This window comes from Acanthaster planci, linkage group LG01 (genome assembly GCF_054643075.1).
Source record: "Acanthaster planci isolate LZ-2023a linkage group LG01, COTS_SCS, whole genome shotgun sequence".
In the NCBI taxonomy this organism is placed as follows: Eukaryota; Metazoa; Echinodermata; class Asteroidea; order Valvatida; family Acanthasteridae; genus Acanthaster; species Acanthaster planci.
In genome coordinates this window covers 7,832,649-7,848,238 of record NC_141777.1, presented here as the reverse complement: position 1 = coordinate 7,848,238, position 15,590 = coordinate 7,832,649, and the positions used below count along the sequence as shown (strand labels likewise).

At 39.9% G+C, this 15,590-nt stretch overlaps 1 protein-coding gene across 1 annotated transcript in view; it reads left to right on the top strand.

Moving 5' to 3' along the window:
- LOC110979275 (sodium- and chloride-dependent GABA transporter 2-like) overlaps positions 1–15,590 on the top strand; it is a 58,890-nt gene that overhangs the window by 15,457 nt on the left and 27,843 nt on the right. Inside the window, exons 4-7 of the mRNA XM_022234928.2 lie at positions 432–570; positions 9,290–9,424; positions 10,789–10,892; positions 11,446–11,570. Coding sequence (XP_022090620.1) covers positions 432–570; positions 9,290–9,424; positions 10,789–10,892; positions 11,446–11,570 — 503 coding nt within the window. The remainder of the gene's footprint in view (positions 1–431; positions 571–9,289; positions 9,425–10,788; positions 10,893–11,445; positions 11,571–15,590) is intronic.

Here is a 15,590-nt window from a genome sequence, read left to right as displayed (position 1 = left end):
AAGCAATGTGTACAGGAGGTGTGCCCTATCAATGTGGCCAAATCCTGAGTTGCATGCGTACTTTGTTAAACTGAAGCTGGTATTGGAATGACCTTACCTTATTGAAATGTGTACATATTCACCCCTTCAAGTCTGTCAGGTGCTGTTGTTAGTGACTGGTACAGTGTAGGGCAATAGGCAAAGATTTCGGCTTGTCGCTATAGCCCAAGCTATGGTGTTTCCTGAACATCATTGTAATTTTGACATTCTCTGAATTGCAATTTCCAAGACAGGCATTGTTTTATCAATTTGTTAATCCCTGAAAAATCATCACTTTTTATTGCACAAAATCTGTTCACACCCTCGAAAAGTGTCCCCCCCCGAAAAAAAAATTACTAGAATGAAATGAGTTTGTCTTTTAAAAATGGGAATTTACTTGTCTTGTTTTTCAGACGTAAGATCCTTCAAATACATCTTTCTGAAGGGCTCCATGACATCGGATTACCTAACTGGCAGTTGACCCTTTGCCTTCTCCTGGCTTGGGCGTTGGTGTATTTGTGCGTTTTCAAGGGTGTGAAAAGCTCCGGAAAGGTTAGTCTGACCAAAGAAAATTAGACAGACATCCTGACCTGACAGATGCCCGAGGGAGGACCGTCCTAGTGGCAGGGGGCAGGTTGGGACAGGTGATGAGGGGGGCATGAACCCGTGGAAAGAATTAATGAGACAGACAGGATGAACTGGGCTAGGCCAGGCAAGGCTGGGATAGCTAGGAAGAGAAAACAAGAAGAATATTCAGCACAGATTTTCACTGTATTTGAAACCTGTCCCCTTGGTCAATGTCCCAATCAGTTTTTTCCCAATCATTAGACATGTTCCTGTGTTGTGTAAAGTTTTTATCATGTTTCTCTTTTTGTGCAGTTTGTTAGCAAAGCAGTTGGGCTCCCAATCCCACCCATCCCCATTGCAAATCAGTCTAGCACTGATTACCAACCTTCAAAAAAATCCCCACCCAGATTCCCTCCCCCAAATGGAAGGTTCCATTTTCTCATGTTGACCTTCATTCTGAATGCACTGTGTTCTGACCAATTTTCAGATTTGGTTTCTGTTCTTGGAAGGGTACTTTTTTGCTGCATGTATGTGTATTTTAGAGTGACAATTACACCAGTTGTCCTTATCCCTTTTCCGAACATATTTTGTCATTCAGTGTTTTATCACTAGTCGTAATGGCAGACCTCCGATCGTTTAAAGGGGATGGGCCTTGCCTGGAAGATTTCTTGTAAAACATGCATCAACACATTAAACAAACATACATATAACAAGAAAATACATCTGCATAATCTCAAAATGCATGGAAAGATGTTAAAAATTATAGTTTTCACGACCCTATTTCACTCCCTTCTCAGAGTAAAAGCTAAAACAACAGCCTTCGGGTACAGAAAGTTGTCTGAAGAAATTCCCAAGAACCGGGACGCCTTAGGACGGAATCCTTTATCTGTGACTGTTTACTGTTATGCAACGACATGTCAACGTGTACGTAATGCAATAGCGTTAGTGTGTACAATCATGCCAGACTCAAACGACGATAATTCCAGCATTGATGCTTTTTCCAATTACGACAGGGATCAGTTGTCATGTTCGTCTCATTCATTTGACAAAGAAAGTATCATTAGAGGAGCTGATGATGAGGCACAAGAAATATTGCCTTCTCAGTTCGAACCAGAATACACTCAGGAAGAGATTTTGCAACTCGAGGCTGTTGATCACAGGCATGGCGGTGACCGTACCCGGAGGATGGACAACAAAACCACTGACTAATTTTAGAGTTTTGCCCTGCCCGAAGCGTATTACAACACTGTATGCTCTTTATTCTGTTTTCTGTGTAGTCCATCCAGCACCAATATAATAGGCACACAGGAAAAAAACCAACGAATGCAACCTTAATTGTTTAACATAAGCCTTTGTTGGGAGGATTACCCAGGGCCTTTTCTTAGCAATGAGGAAAAACTGTCATATTGAATGCCTTTCCCGACTGACAACATCAAGTTGTTCAGCGAGGTCTGGTCAAAACTCCAAGTTACAGAGAGTTGGGTTATGAATGCATGTAACACCTGATCTTTGTTACGAGTCCTCTTTATCTAGATCTTCTGAAAGTTTATGGGTAATGTAAAATGAAAGAACACTAGGCTATTTGGCAAAGTAGTGTGTCAGCACCCGCAACAATACACATACATTGTACACTACAACTGTTAGTGCCACTGCTATTGTTTTTAAGCAATGTACACGTGATAATAATGTATACAATGTATGTGTACATTTACATGTAAACATGTACACCCTCTGTTTTCTGAAAGCTTGCAAGGAAAACTGTGCTTCATGTCCATTCATGTACATGTGCCAATCTATACACATATGTGCTGGTATTCTAGACACTAGACAGGCACTGTTGCAGTGTCTCTGTGAAGTCATCCAGGCAAGACATGGTTCAGTGTTTAGGTTTGTCTCAAAACTAACTAAAAACCCAAACTGAATCACTGAAAGCAGTTCCGGGTATGGATTGCATGCTTGCTTATTGAGATACATGTACATTGTAAACTTGCATGGTGAGGCCAGCAAAATCTTTTAGTTATCAGTTTTTTTGTGCATAAACCAATGCATCACTGATATTCTCTTCCTAGAATTACATCATCACAGTTTGCTCATGAATATGGAATTCCCATTGGCATTAGAAACCAACGCGACAGTAAAGTACCCTTTAAAGCAGTTTAAAATACACTAAAATAATACCCTTTCCAATGCACAAAGGTGCATTTTGGAAATTTGTATTTAAAAAAATTGCAGTGACCCTCATCTAAGGTATCCTTTTGGAGTGACTGGAGCTTTCCACTACAATATATTGTTTGATTAAAGTTGGAGTTTGTAACCACTATTGTTAGCAACAATTTATCAACATGATAGGGAAAGATTAGTCTTTTTCTCATTGCTTCATCATCCAGTGGATGGTTTTCAAGTAAGTGCTAATACAGGAAGGATGGACTTTAGTTCCCCCTCGCGTTTATGAACATGTTTCTGAAACTCTGGAACATTTTGTTTTCAAATTTTAAAAGGCCACACTATTTTAAACTTTTTAGATTCTGCATGAACAGGCAGCTGTGTGGGAGGATTGGAATAAAAATGGAAATGAAATTCACTTCTAAATCCATGTCAACCAATTGTGTATTTGTTGAGTGGGTGGGTAATTACAAAAACTGGCTATAGGCTGGAGACAGACATGCTTTCTCGCTATAAACTGTTAATGGTTAATTGTGTGATTTTATTTTTTTACGACGCTGAGCTCCGCTGTAATTGCAAGTGCAGTGGGAAAAAATCTTTAAAATTGGCTATAAAACTTGAATCTTTTATTTTTCCATGCGGCCAAAAATAATGTAAGCTGATTTATACTCCTAAAATTGCAAAGACAAATAAAAGTGATCTGAAATCAACATTTATGTACAACCTGCTTTGTACATTAAAGCCGGAGGCAAAGGCAGACTTGATACCGAACTTAACCTCGACCGAAACACAATACAGTACGCCATTACAGTGTATGCACCAAAATTCAGTGTTTTGGGTTAATATGGGGATGTGTTGAATAGTTTAATAGTTTATTGATTATTGCATGTTATTTATTTTCAAATTGAATATTCTTGGATAAAAATTAATCAAAAGGGAACAAATTCATTTATTTGGTTGCAAAATTGCTGTCCAAAAGCATATTTCAAGGTACATGTATTAATGTGCATGATGGTATAATTGTCGGGTCCCTTATTTCACCTCTTGTACTGTGAAAACCAACCAGACTTGACAACAGGTGGCAAAATTAGGGACCCGGTGACTGTACTGTCATGGACATTACATGTACATTATTAATAAACCTAAAAGCAGCTAATACCTCTTGAGTATACGCCAAACAGTAAAAGCCAAGAAGTGCCAAGAAGTACTATTCCTTCCATTTTCTTCTTTCCTTTTTGTAGTCAGGGAATAAATCACCAGTTAGGACCAAACAACAGTTAGACACTCAACCCCCCCCCCACACTCGATCAAGGACCGATACCACCACACAAGCATGTACACTCTGTTTCTGCTTTTGTAGGGCATTGAACCAACTGGAAGGTCCTATAGAATATCAAGTAATAAATAGTCTGAATAGAATATCAAGTGATGGATAGTCCTTTTAGTGTTGAACCAACTTGTTTGGTCTATTTTCTCTGTGTTAAACATACATGTACATGTAGAGCGAACCTGGTGTACTCAAGTGCATGTGGGTTATTCTATGAATTTGGGAGTCCAGGTTTTCCTATCCTTGTTATGTCTGATATACAGGTATGTGACCAGCTCCACAAAAATGGGTATTGTGGGACATTTATTTCAAAATGAATCACATACACATTTGAATTGGTTACATTCATTTTAAGGTATAATTTGGGGTCAGTTTGAACCCTGTGGCATTTTGCAATCTGGAGATATATTGATTTTTGCATAATCATATCATACACATTAACAGTATTGCTTCGAGAGATACAGCCCTTTAAACATAGGAAGTGGAAAAAGAAATTAGCCAAGAAGAAAGTCTCTTGATACCCATAACAACAGTTAGGGTTTCTTGTATGAATTGTGGAAGTACTGATATAATAGAAGCCAATAAACCAAGAAGTAAAAAATCACCCTCTCCATGTACAAAAGCCCTACATGTAGTAAATGAAATAGCACAGTGTCCCTTAATACCCTTTTTTGCAGAGCGGGTCACATATGATTTAGTATGTGTAGAACACATTCATGAATTTCCAAGAGTTATCAAGTCATGCAAATGACCAGCAAAATAAATAAAAGTAGTTTTAAATAAATTTCAGTATCTCTTGTCAAATTAAACTGGTCAGGCACAAAAGGTTCATCGCTATCATTATTATTTATTTGACCAATCAGGCCTGTAGGCTGGGAGGGGGCTCGGGAATTTGAAAGATCCCCCTCTCTTCTGAGTTCCGCTCGTTGGTGGTTTTTTAATAAATACAAATTTTTAATACTATAATTTTCGGAATACAAGCTGTGGCTTTTTACGTTGATTCTTACACTGAAAATGTCCCTGCGACTTATAATCCGGGCGGCTTTATATGACAACATTTGAAGAATGAAAATAGTCACTAAACATGGCGCCGGTGCCTCAACGCAGCCTAGCCTGGGCTGCTGTCACCACTGCAGCCAGCCACGTGTGCAAGGTTGGAGGTTGGTTGGAAGGAATCAAGAACAGCTGACTCTTTGATATGTGGTGGTATGGAGTTCTGTATCCTGGAGAAACTAAGGAGAGTGGAATGAAATGCTTGTGTCCAGGCAGAGAAATAACACAAACATACATCACATGTTAAACCCCAAGGTCGAGTTCGGGCGGCCTGTTCTTGACACGGGTTTCTTGTTCTGGCGCTCGAATGGCAAGAACACGACTCAAGAACACTGTTCTCAGAGCAGGATCACACACCACCTCCTCGTCAGGGTTTGCAGGAACACACGGAAAAACTCGAGAGATTTTGATTTTTAACAGCTGCAAAAAGTCAAGAGTTGGCTTTCAAAGCCATAGACAATGGGAAGATTTGCAAAATTAACATTCATTATTTTCCGTAACACAGAAATGAATGTTCCTGTTTATATAGAAAAGAATTCAGACCATCCAAACATTAACACTTGAATAATGTAGCTTGCATGGATGCCGTCATGTTGCATGTTGCTTATCACTAATTACCATCGATAACCGGTTGTTTGTTCCCGGCATTCGAGCGGCCGACCCACGAATAACAAATCGAGCTGTTCGTGAACATACAGGAACAAGCCACCCGAACTCGGCCGTAGAATGACCCATGCATGGCCATAGCCATCTACATGTACACAGATTCCGCGTAATCCACATTGTACACACTGATATATGTATGCCCCTCATCATAGTCTCACTTGGTCGCTAAATATTAAGAAAAAATATATTTTTATAGATCTTGTATTTAAACCATTTTTGTAGCACGGTAACATTTGGAGAGCCACTCGATTGTGATTAAGTTCGCATTTGGTAATCCATCAAGGCTGTTGCCACGGCAGTTGTTTATTGTTGTCTCATATGTTCTGTATTTGTTTATGCCTTAAGAAATAAGAAATGAAATGAATGAATGGAAAAACGTTACACATGCATGTATTAAAGTTCATTTGTACAATTTGCAGAGTTGTCAGTTTTTTTACTAATGCGAATCTTCAACTGTGAGTTCACACAATCACTTCTGTTTTTAAAGTCCAAGCATGCAGTTCAGGGAAATACATTGCAGAGTATGATTGGGTTAGTTAGTGGAATATTTATGTTTATTTTACTCTGAGAACAGATTTTGACAAAATGGAATAAATGAAAGTCAAAGTTGCCTCTAGTCTCAGAGAGTTTCAGTCACTTTTCATAAACATTTTAATTGGACATTCCATTTCTGCAGTGCAGCCATCACTTATGATCTACATGTAAGCCTTGTTCAGACAACTGAAAGTTTATTCAGGGTTTTATGCATGTACCCCTCTGCTCTGCCTCTCAAGACCTTCTGCAAGTTAAGACAAGCAAAATGAAGGCTTATGGCAACGAGGCCTTTTCTAGTTCCTTTAGTGCTCAACTCTTATGGAATCTCTTCCACTATCTTTGCGCTCTGAACCCTGTTTTGATACCTTTAACCCTAACCCCCTAGGGACCATTGAAATCCTGCATAACCTTGTTGGGTTTAGCGTGGTTAGGGTTAAATGACATCTTAAAGCTTACTTTTTGAAAAGTTATCTTGACTTTTTCCAGTTTGGTTTATTTATATGCCTTTCTACTATAATTAGTTTGATTGGAGAGAATTCTTGCTAGTCTGGATACCATGCATATGCAATGATTCTGACTACTTGACGAATCAAGGGTCCGGTATCACCCCATGTCTATGTGACCAAGGCTGGATCAATTCCTCCAGTTTTCCGGGAATAGCCGAAATATTACGAAGTCGTCCTGTCCATATTCGGTATGTTCGGATGGTACCATTGAGGTTGGGTTATTCCAGGCTGTGTAGGTAGGCTAGCTGTTGATGCAGGGACACCACCACAAGCTTTTTAGGTTCAATGCTTCAACAGCTTCAGTACCAAATGTCGCTATCCTGAAGGTCTCCTCGGTAATCTCCCGAGAGGAGAAGCTAGGAAGAATCAGGACCTGACGACGACTGCCCACACATACAGGGGGCTCCACTTGCATCATATATATTTATATCCACGAATGATGCCTGACCTAAGATTTTTTATCAAGAGTCATCAGGGAATCTTTGAGCAGGGAACCAGACCAAATTCCAGTGGAAGTTTTCTTAACAGAAAGAATGCTTAAATTTCAGTTGTAGATTTTTCTTGTAGTAATAGTATTTCATTATGTAAAGCGCTTTGATATAACTCCTGTTATGAAAAGCGCTAAAAAATATAAATTATATTGCTATTATTACCAATAAGGAGACCTGTTGGATGGTCCAGTTGTGATGCTTATTTTACGTTCACAGCAATGCACTTGTATACCGTAGTCACATGAGGTGCCATATGGACCATTGTTTCAAATTGCCTTATTGTGTTACATCTGAGTATATTGTGACATCCAGGTGTACACACATGCATACCTACACGTGTGAATAGAAATTTAACCCTTTTGGCCTTGACTTTTTGTGGGATGATAAAATTTTCCTCTGTTAATCGTAGACAAATACAGGAACAGTTACTGATGGGAATGCAAGTGTTTTATTCAGCATGTGGCGCGGGATACAAGTGCCCTGTGAAAAAGGAACATTTTTACAATATTTAGGCTAAAATGATATTTGTGGAGTTTGTTAAGAATTCATAATTAAGTACACATAGGTTCCTCTGGAATATTCAATCGTTGGTTATAATAGTCATCACAAATAGTGAAACTGCAGTCACTACTGTTAGGCTGGCATGCCCCCCCTCCCCCCCGGAAAGCTTCTAATCATCAGAGAAGTGCATGCAGTCTTGTAGGGCGATTCCATGGTAAAAGAGATGGATTGGCGTAGTGGTTCTTTCCTCGCCCTCTTCTTCTGTGGCTGGCTGTGATTTGTGGCTCTGTCCACATGTAGCTTTCAGTCCCAGCTACCTGATTCCACGGGTTTTACCCAGAATTTTCCTCTTGGGCTTTCATGCTTTCTTCAGGCTTGTGAGCTACAGCGCCTTGGGCGCTCAGTTGAGGAATCCTTGGTTTCATTACCAAAAATGAATTTATAGTAATTACACGTTGACACATTGTGATGCACGTCAAAGGTTGTGTTGTGTGAATATCTTTATTAATAAAATAGACAAGAGACCAAGTGGATAATGGTGGTGTAAGAGTTCAGAGACCCAACCCAGACCTTCCCATGCGCAATTTGTTGGTCGCAACCTTGTGGCTCATAGTGCGTACCAGTAATTTCACTCTGGCAGGAAATGTGGATGGCTTGCAGAGAGACAGAAGCACGTCACACCTGACACACCGGTTTATGTGCTGTTGCCAAAATATGCAAAAAACCGTTGAGCAATGTGGTGCAGAGCAGATGTGGTACCACCTGCTAAGTTTATTATCAGCATGCTTTCGTTGACAGCTTCTATGCAAGATAAAATTACCAGTAGCATATGATCCCTGGGTTCCAGTAGACCGTGGATTTATCCTTTGGAGTAGGAAAAGCGATGGATTTGCACCTACATGTAGTCCAAAGTTACACAACAAGTCACACCTCATTAGAATGCCTGGGGTGTGTGATTTTCATAGAAGTTTGACTTTTAAGTTCTACATAGGTTAAAATAATGTGCTGGTAATATTTAAGACACCTGCGGAGGAACGGGGGGGGCATTGTGCCCCCTTTGAAAACGCAGTTATTTTGCCCCCTTCCACTTTTTAGGCCTACATGTACCAGTCTTTGGAGGTGTACATTGCAACTTCATTCTTTTCAGTCTAATGGCCGAAGTTGACCCCCACTTTTAAAACCGGTCTGTTGATTTAAGACCTATCATATTGAAAAGAAATGTCTGAAAAGAAGGACCATACTAGTCGTGAATGGGAAGTTATGTTAAAATGTTCTTTTGTTGTGCTTTTTTCCCCTGTACCAGAATTCTCCATGATTTCTGAATGCAACAACACAGCAGAAAGGAATGACACAATAATTGGGACTCAAAGATTGCATGTTCCACCCGATCACCTTGCATATTATTCCTACACCTGAGAGTCATGTTCTCAGGATTCCTGGATGCTCTTTTCCTTGGTCCACAGGTGGTATATTTCACGGCTACGTTCCCGTACATCCTAATCACCATCCTGCTGGTCCGTGCAGTGACGCTGGAGAATGCAAAGGAGGGACTGCTCTATTACGTAAAACCAGACCTCAATCGTCTCGCAGATGGGCAGGTGAGCTACCTGATGCTTTCGTCATTTGCTCCTTTTGTCCTTATTGTTTTATGTGGAACAAGACAGTAGAGGTATAAGGGTACTACTTTGTTACGTCAGATATTAAAAGAATGTTGCCTAATATAGAGGACATGTTGCAGTTGCTCCGTGTATCTCGGCATCTACAACTTTCAGTAACGGCTTTGCAAGGTGCATGTACATGTAGAATGTAAGTTGTCCTATCCCTGTGAGTGTCCATTGCACCACATTATTTTCATGCTCTCTGATTCTGAAATCAGCCGAAGAACATTTAACACTTACCGGTGTTATGGTTTCCTCCTGGTCCCTCACACGAAAACCCTCTATCTCCAAATACATACATTTACAGAGTCTCAGATTTGAATGTTCACTGAAATGTAAGCCAGGAAATTTCGAGTGGGCATAATACTTTCAAGCAAATTTGTGTGTTGTGCATGGTTTTTTTTCTTCAAATGTGACCAGATCTCACAAAATGATTCCCAAAGCCATTAAACCCAGCAAGCCCATGAAAATCTCCGTCAAAGTATTTAAGGCATCATTATTTCAACAGCAGTCCAGCACTACCCCTGAGAACGCACAGAGTATGCTTTTCAAAACATCAAGAGCACTCTCACCGCTGGTTCTTTTCATAACGATGCTTCTTCAAAGAATAGACACGTGTACATATACATGGTTGTAGCCAAAAGCTTTCTATCTGCCCGGAAAAATAAGCCTTTTGCGAGTTGCATTTGAATAAACTCTGGTACGCTGAGTTTTTTAAATTCACATGAACGTAACAATTTGAATTCTCCATACTAAAGCCACTGTTGCTGTACCGCGTAATTCGGGGCAAGCTTTTGCTTAGTTACATAAGAGATGCCTGGAACCAATGCACTGTTCGCAATGGATAAGAAGGGCACAAAGGAACCAATCCATTCCAGAGATGATGGTTGCTATGCAAATGCTTGCCTTGAATCACGCAGTGTAGCAACGGTGTCTTTGTCTTTAGTCTGGGGAATTCAAATTATGTTTATGTGCAATAAGTTGACACAGTGTACCAAATTTTATTCAAATTTAACTTGCAAAGTGCTTATTGGTGTGCAAGAAAATTTCAATTAGATTAAACTCAGCTGTCTCATTTTATGTATCGTTCAGATTGGTATTCTGATGAAAATGAACATTACGTGGGTAGCATTTACTGTATGTATATTGAAGTCCACTTTGATTGCTGTACCAGATCAAGTTCTTTCAAAGGACTTAAAATTGGCTTGGATGACTTGTGTCTCAGTTTTCTTTAGTTGGGTCAATGCTATGACTCGCAGAATCTCTCACAGATGGCTCATTTCTCTCTTGTTGCCGACCCACAGACCTGGCTGGATGCTGCCACTCAAATTTTCTTTTCCTACTCCCTGGGGTTGGGTAACATGGCTGCCCTTGGGAGCTACAACAGTTTCAACCATAACTTCTTCAGGTGAGCAAGTACCAATTTGAAACAATTCTGATCAAGGACTTCAGTTCAGTGTATCTTTTACCATAACTTGGATAGTTAAAGACATTATACACATACCGTACTTTGTGAATTGCTTGCTTTCCAGGAGCGTGGGGGAATGCCCAAGGTGCAGAAATTTTCACGTAAATAACACTATGGTACACATGTACAGTACACGTACAAATGTACAGTGGTACATGTACGATACACATGACTGGGGAGGTAACACGACCGAGATACCGGCACCTTCGATTGCACTCCCGCTTATAAGGGGGAGCTACATGTAGGGGTCATTCCATTTAAGTGGATAACAAAGTGTGACAAAGGAGCTGACATTTGTATGTGTCATTTTCCCCCAAGCTCTCACACATTATTAATCGTGTTTCTCATAACTATTAATACTTTTGCAATAACTTAGGCGGATAAGGAAATAATACTGAATTATGCAAATTGACTCAGCCCTGGTTATGAAGTGACGATTAGCCGGGAAAGAAAGCCATTTTTATTGCTTTGTTTCTGATTTTCTCTTCAACAGGGACGGTGTCATCTTTGCAATAGTCAACAGCTTCACAAGCATCTATTCAGGAATTGTCATCTTCTCCGTGCTGGGATTCATGGCAGGACAGCAGGGAGTCCAGGTGTCAGAGGTAGCCAAATCGGGTGAGTCCAGGTCCCGGCCCGACAATCAAATTCAAGGGGCTGCTCTTGGCAGAAACCATTGCTGAGTATAAACAATTCTTGCTGAGTAACGAGGTACATGAGTACATGTATACCTCCAGCCTCCAAAATAGGGTTTTTCAGTTTGCCTTCGTGTTTTACTTAACTGCATTCCATCTTACTTAACCAGCACACCATTCAAACGAAAGTCTTGTTCTTTTTAATTTGATACCACGTTTTGGTTGTGATAATTGTAGACCAGATGATATGTTAAATGCCGATTTTTTAAAATCACATAGTGGTAGAAACATTGGTTTGGGCATACTAATGGTTGATAATGTTTCTTGAAGAGCTTTCCACTTCACTGTAATTTCACATACCACTTCAGTTGCATGTACATCTAGGGTGTGAATAATTTATGTACAAGCAACAGAATATTTCAAGTATTTAAAAGTATAATGAAACAAGGCCACCAGTCGTTTTTCAAAAGGTGGGGGACATAACCTTGAATAGGACCGTTGTGAGTGTGTAGCACAAAGTCCCATATAACAGTCCTTAAGAAAATTTGGATTGTAGTTGTTTTGTGATTCGATCTCAGGCAATGTTTCTCACCACATGAACTAATTATTTAATGGCATGCTTGTTTGCTAGACTAATTCCACTGTTTTAATAATTTTATTTAAATATACCAATCAATTACTAGGCCTGCTTCCAGTACATTTTTGTATTTAGGGTCGGAAAAAGATGAGGGGACAAATGAAATGCAAATGTGAGCTAACGTTGGCCACATTAACAGTATCTCAGTCAGGTATGTTGTCATGGGCATCACCCTGATTTTTTTTTCTTTTTGTAATTTTACTTTTGGTGGGGTCTAAGTACTCTGCAGCAAAATTGACAATCCCCAAATGGTGGAAGGACCAGGGACAGTTTCCTGACATTCTGTAGCAAATTAGTGATTTCAATCCCTTGCCTAATTTGGGGGTTTCATTTTTCTAATTTGTTCCGTTTAGTTAAAGAAAAAATTGCAGAGGGGGACTCTTTTTTGGGAAAATGCCCATTTCCCACAGGAGAGACACATTCTGCTTGAATATAGCCTTGATCAAGGCATACTCATTAAAAGCTGCACCACATTGGTACGGTATTCGGTTGTGTTCAGTACGTAGTACATATGTGGAACAACAAGCTGTGGAACAACAAGCCAAACAGCAATCTCGGTCAGCTGAACCAGGACAAATACCTTGGTTACCAACTGTTACCAGTGGGGTTTGGGGTGGTGCTCCTTATGATAGTTTAACCCCAGCTTACTTTGGAAAGACTTTATTGACAGGTTAACCGCTGCATGCTTTGTGTGCTTGCAACCACATAGCCATGTTACAGTCATATTACACGTGTGTACAATGTAGAATCAGAACTCAGTGCATTGCTTACCATGCCTGCAGGGTAATGCAGTTTTTTGGACTGTTGATTCAGTGATGAAATTTTCCCAGGTATTGAGGTCTGGAACTGTCTTAGTTTCAGTGTAATATATGGTCAAAGATAGGGCCAAAACAAGCTTTACATATTGACCTACTCAACTTGGTGTGTCCGATGTGCTTTACAGCATGGGGTACAATGATTAAATTTATATCCATTTTAAGGCATCGATAACATACACACACAGGCTTCATGGCTTCCTGATGTTTGGGACCAAAATCCTCGAGTACCTAATAATTCACCGCTTCAGAATTCAAATAAAAGGAGTATTTTAGTACAACACAGTTCAGCCGTGACTCAGCCAAGCTTGGCTAGCATTATGTTTTGATGAGGTAGTTGCATAAGTGACATGACATTGGAATGAACTATGATTGGACAGTCCATAAATATGCATGTCTACACTCATTTTGTATTCGCAAACAAGCTATGTGCAAGCAAAATAAAGAAAAACATAAGCCTTTTGGACGGTTGGACCAAGGCGTTCATCGTTGGCGTTGATTTGCATATTATGCTAGCTGCGCAAGGTCGCTGTTCATGTTGTGCACGAAAACAACAATGGAAACCGATAGCTGGCCTGCACAGTACAGCTAATGACAAATGCCTTGGCCAAGGTTAGGTTGAATGAAAGAGCCACATTTTTGAAATCAAAGGCATTCACTTTGCATGACCCTTGGGAGACATGAAAACACATTGGTTATTGACAGCTTCATGCTTTTTGTGTAATCTCTTTTGGATTTATCGTAATTACATAAGGCCTCTCCAAAGCATGACGGCAAAAGGGGGGATGGGTTTGCTGGAATCAGAATTGCCAACCTGTACTGTTTTTTCGTATTCATGTGGAGATCGAACAAGAATACTGAAGTGCAGATCTGCATTTGAAAATACAGATTTTAGAAAATCGGATCATGCTTATTGTACACAATATTGACAGGCTTGCTACGGCCTGCCGGCCGGTGGGCATGTATGTGATTTGACTTCTGACCAAAACCGATTACTGGTTCATTGATTACTAGTTCACCTGCGCAGTGAACATAAGGAGTTATGATTTTGTGGAGTTGAGTGTTCATGGGGCACCTACCATGGAGTTGAGGATAGTCTGATTATCTGACAGTGCATTGCGTGCTCCAGTCCAACCCACATGTGTTATGTATAGGGCGATTGCTATACAAATTTGCTAGTGCTGTGTGGTGTGTACCAGTGCATCGTGCATACCTTGGAAGTTAGATTCTGTAATTCAGCGTAGCACGGCTGGTCGTAAAAATGGCTTCAACATCGTCATCTTCAAAGAGTTCCGGAGAGCAGCCTTTCAAATAGGGATACACACACACAGAGATGGACATATATTTCACTGTTCAGAAGGGATGAACTGTACACAATGCAAGATGCACACTTTGTTTGTATGACTTTCCAATGACCATGGAGGTGCAAATGACTCTCAAGTTCACATAGGATGACAGGTGTAAAAAGGCAGCTTCTGTGTTCTGCATTCACTTTGGTTTGGGGAATTACGTGAGTGAATATTTCACTTTCAAATACTTTTAGTTTACCCCAAATATTGTTTTTTGGCCTCCAGAAGTACCATTTGTTACTGAAACAGTCTTAATGCTGTTTAAATGACATGTGTAAACCACCAGTTGGGATTAAAATTAAGCATTAAACATTCTGACAGCGTCACAAAAAACACTGACTTTCAGGCTTCAGTATACTGAAAAGCTAAGTTGTTGTCAGCTCTGTGGAATGTTTGTTTGTTTTTTATACGTTCTCTGCTGGAACATTTATGTACATACCGCTTTTTCTGCAACAAAGGGATAAACCTAAAGTCTCCCAATTCCAGGCCTGAAGGCTTTATCTGCTTGCCTTTGTTTGCCACTGAGAGCCATACGTTTCCGCTGTGGCACTTGACACAGCTGTATTGAATCATTGAGCTGGCACGTTCCCCTCTAGCAGTGGAAGCACAATCTTCCACAGGAACTGTCTCATACAGGAAATCACTAATAGCATACAGAGAATGCCATGTGGGAGATAGCAATAAATTATTCAGGTATGTAAAAACATGTTTTGTCTGTCTCAATTGAAGGCCTTCAAAATGATTCAGTGTGTTGCCATGCAGATTACTTTCTAGATAATGTATCAGGCGAGATTAGGGCTTTTTATGGTCTGCAGCTCTGTGCATGATCATAGGTTAAACGACATGAATTATGGTTTTAGTTTTATTGCATTCTGTATGCAGATGAAAAAATTTTGAACATTACAAATGCATATTTTACTTAATAACTGAAATCCAAATTACACAGGTTAACATGATGTTAATACTGGCACATGTATAATGGCATATTGTTGTCAAAAAAGAAAGGCTATCATAATGAATAATAGATTAAACTCAATTTTGTAGTCAAAATGTTTATGAATTCTTTGTGGGCCTGTATATTTCTTTTTGATTTTGTCCAGAAGGTCTCCTTAATTTAAAAAAAAATGAAGTTTTGACGAGAAAGACCATGTGAGAGTCTTCTGAGTAAATTAGGAGGCAAAAATTAGGTCTCCTAAATTGGG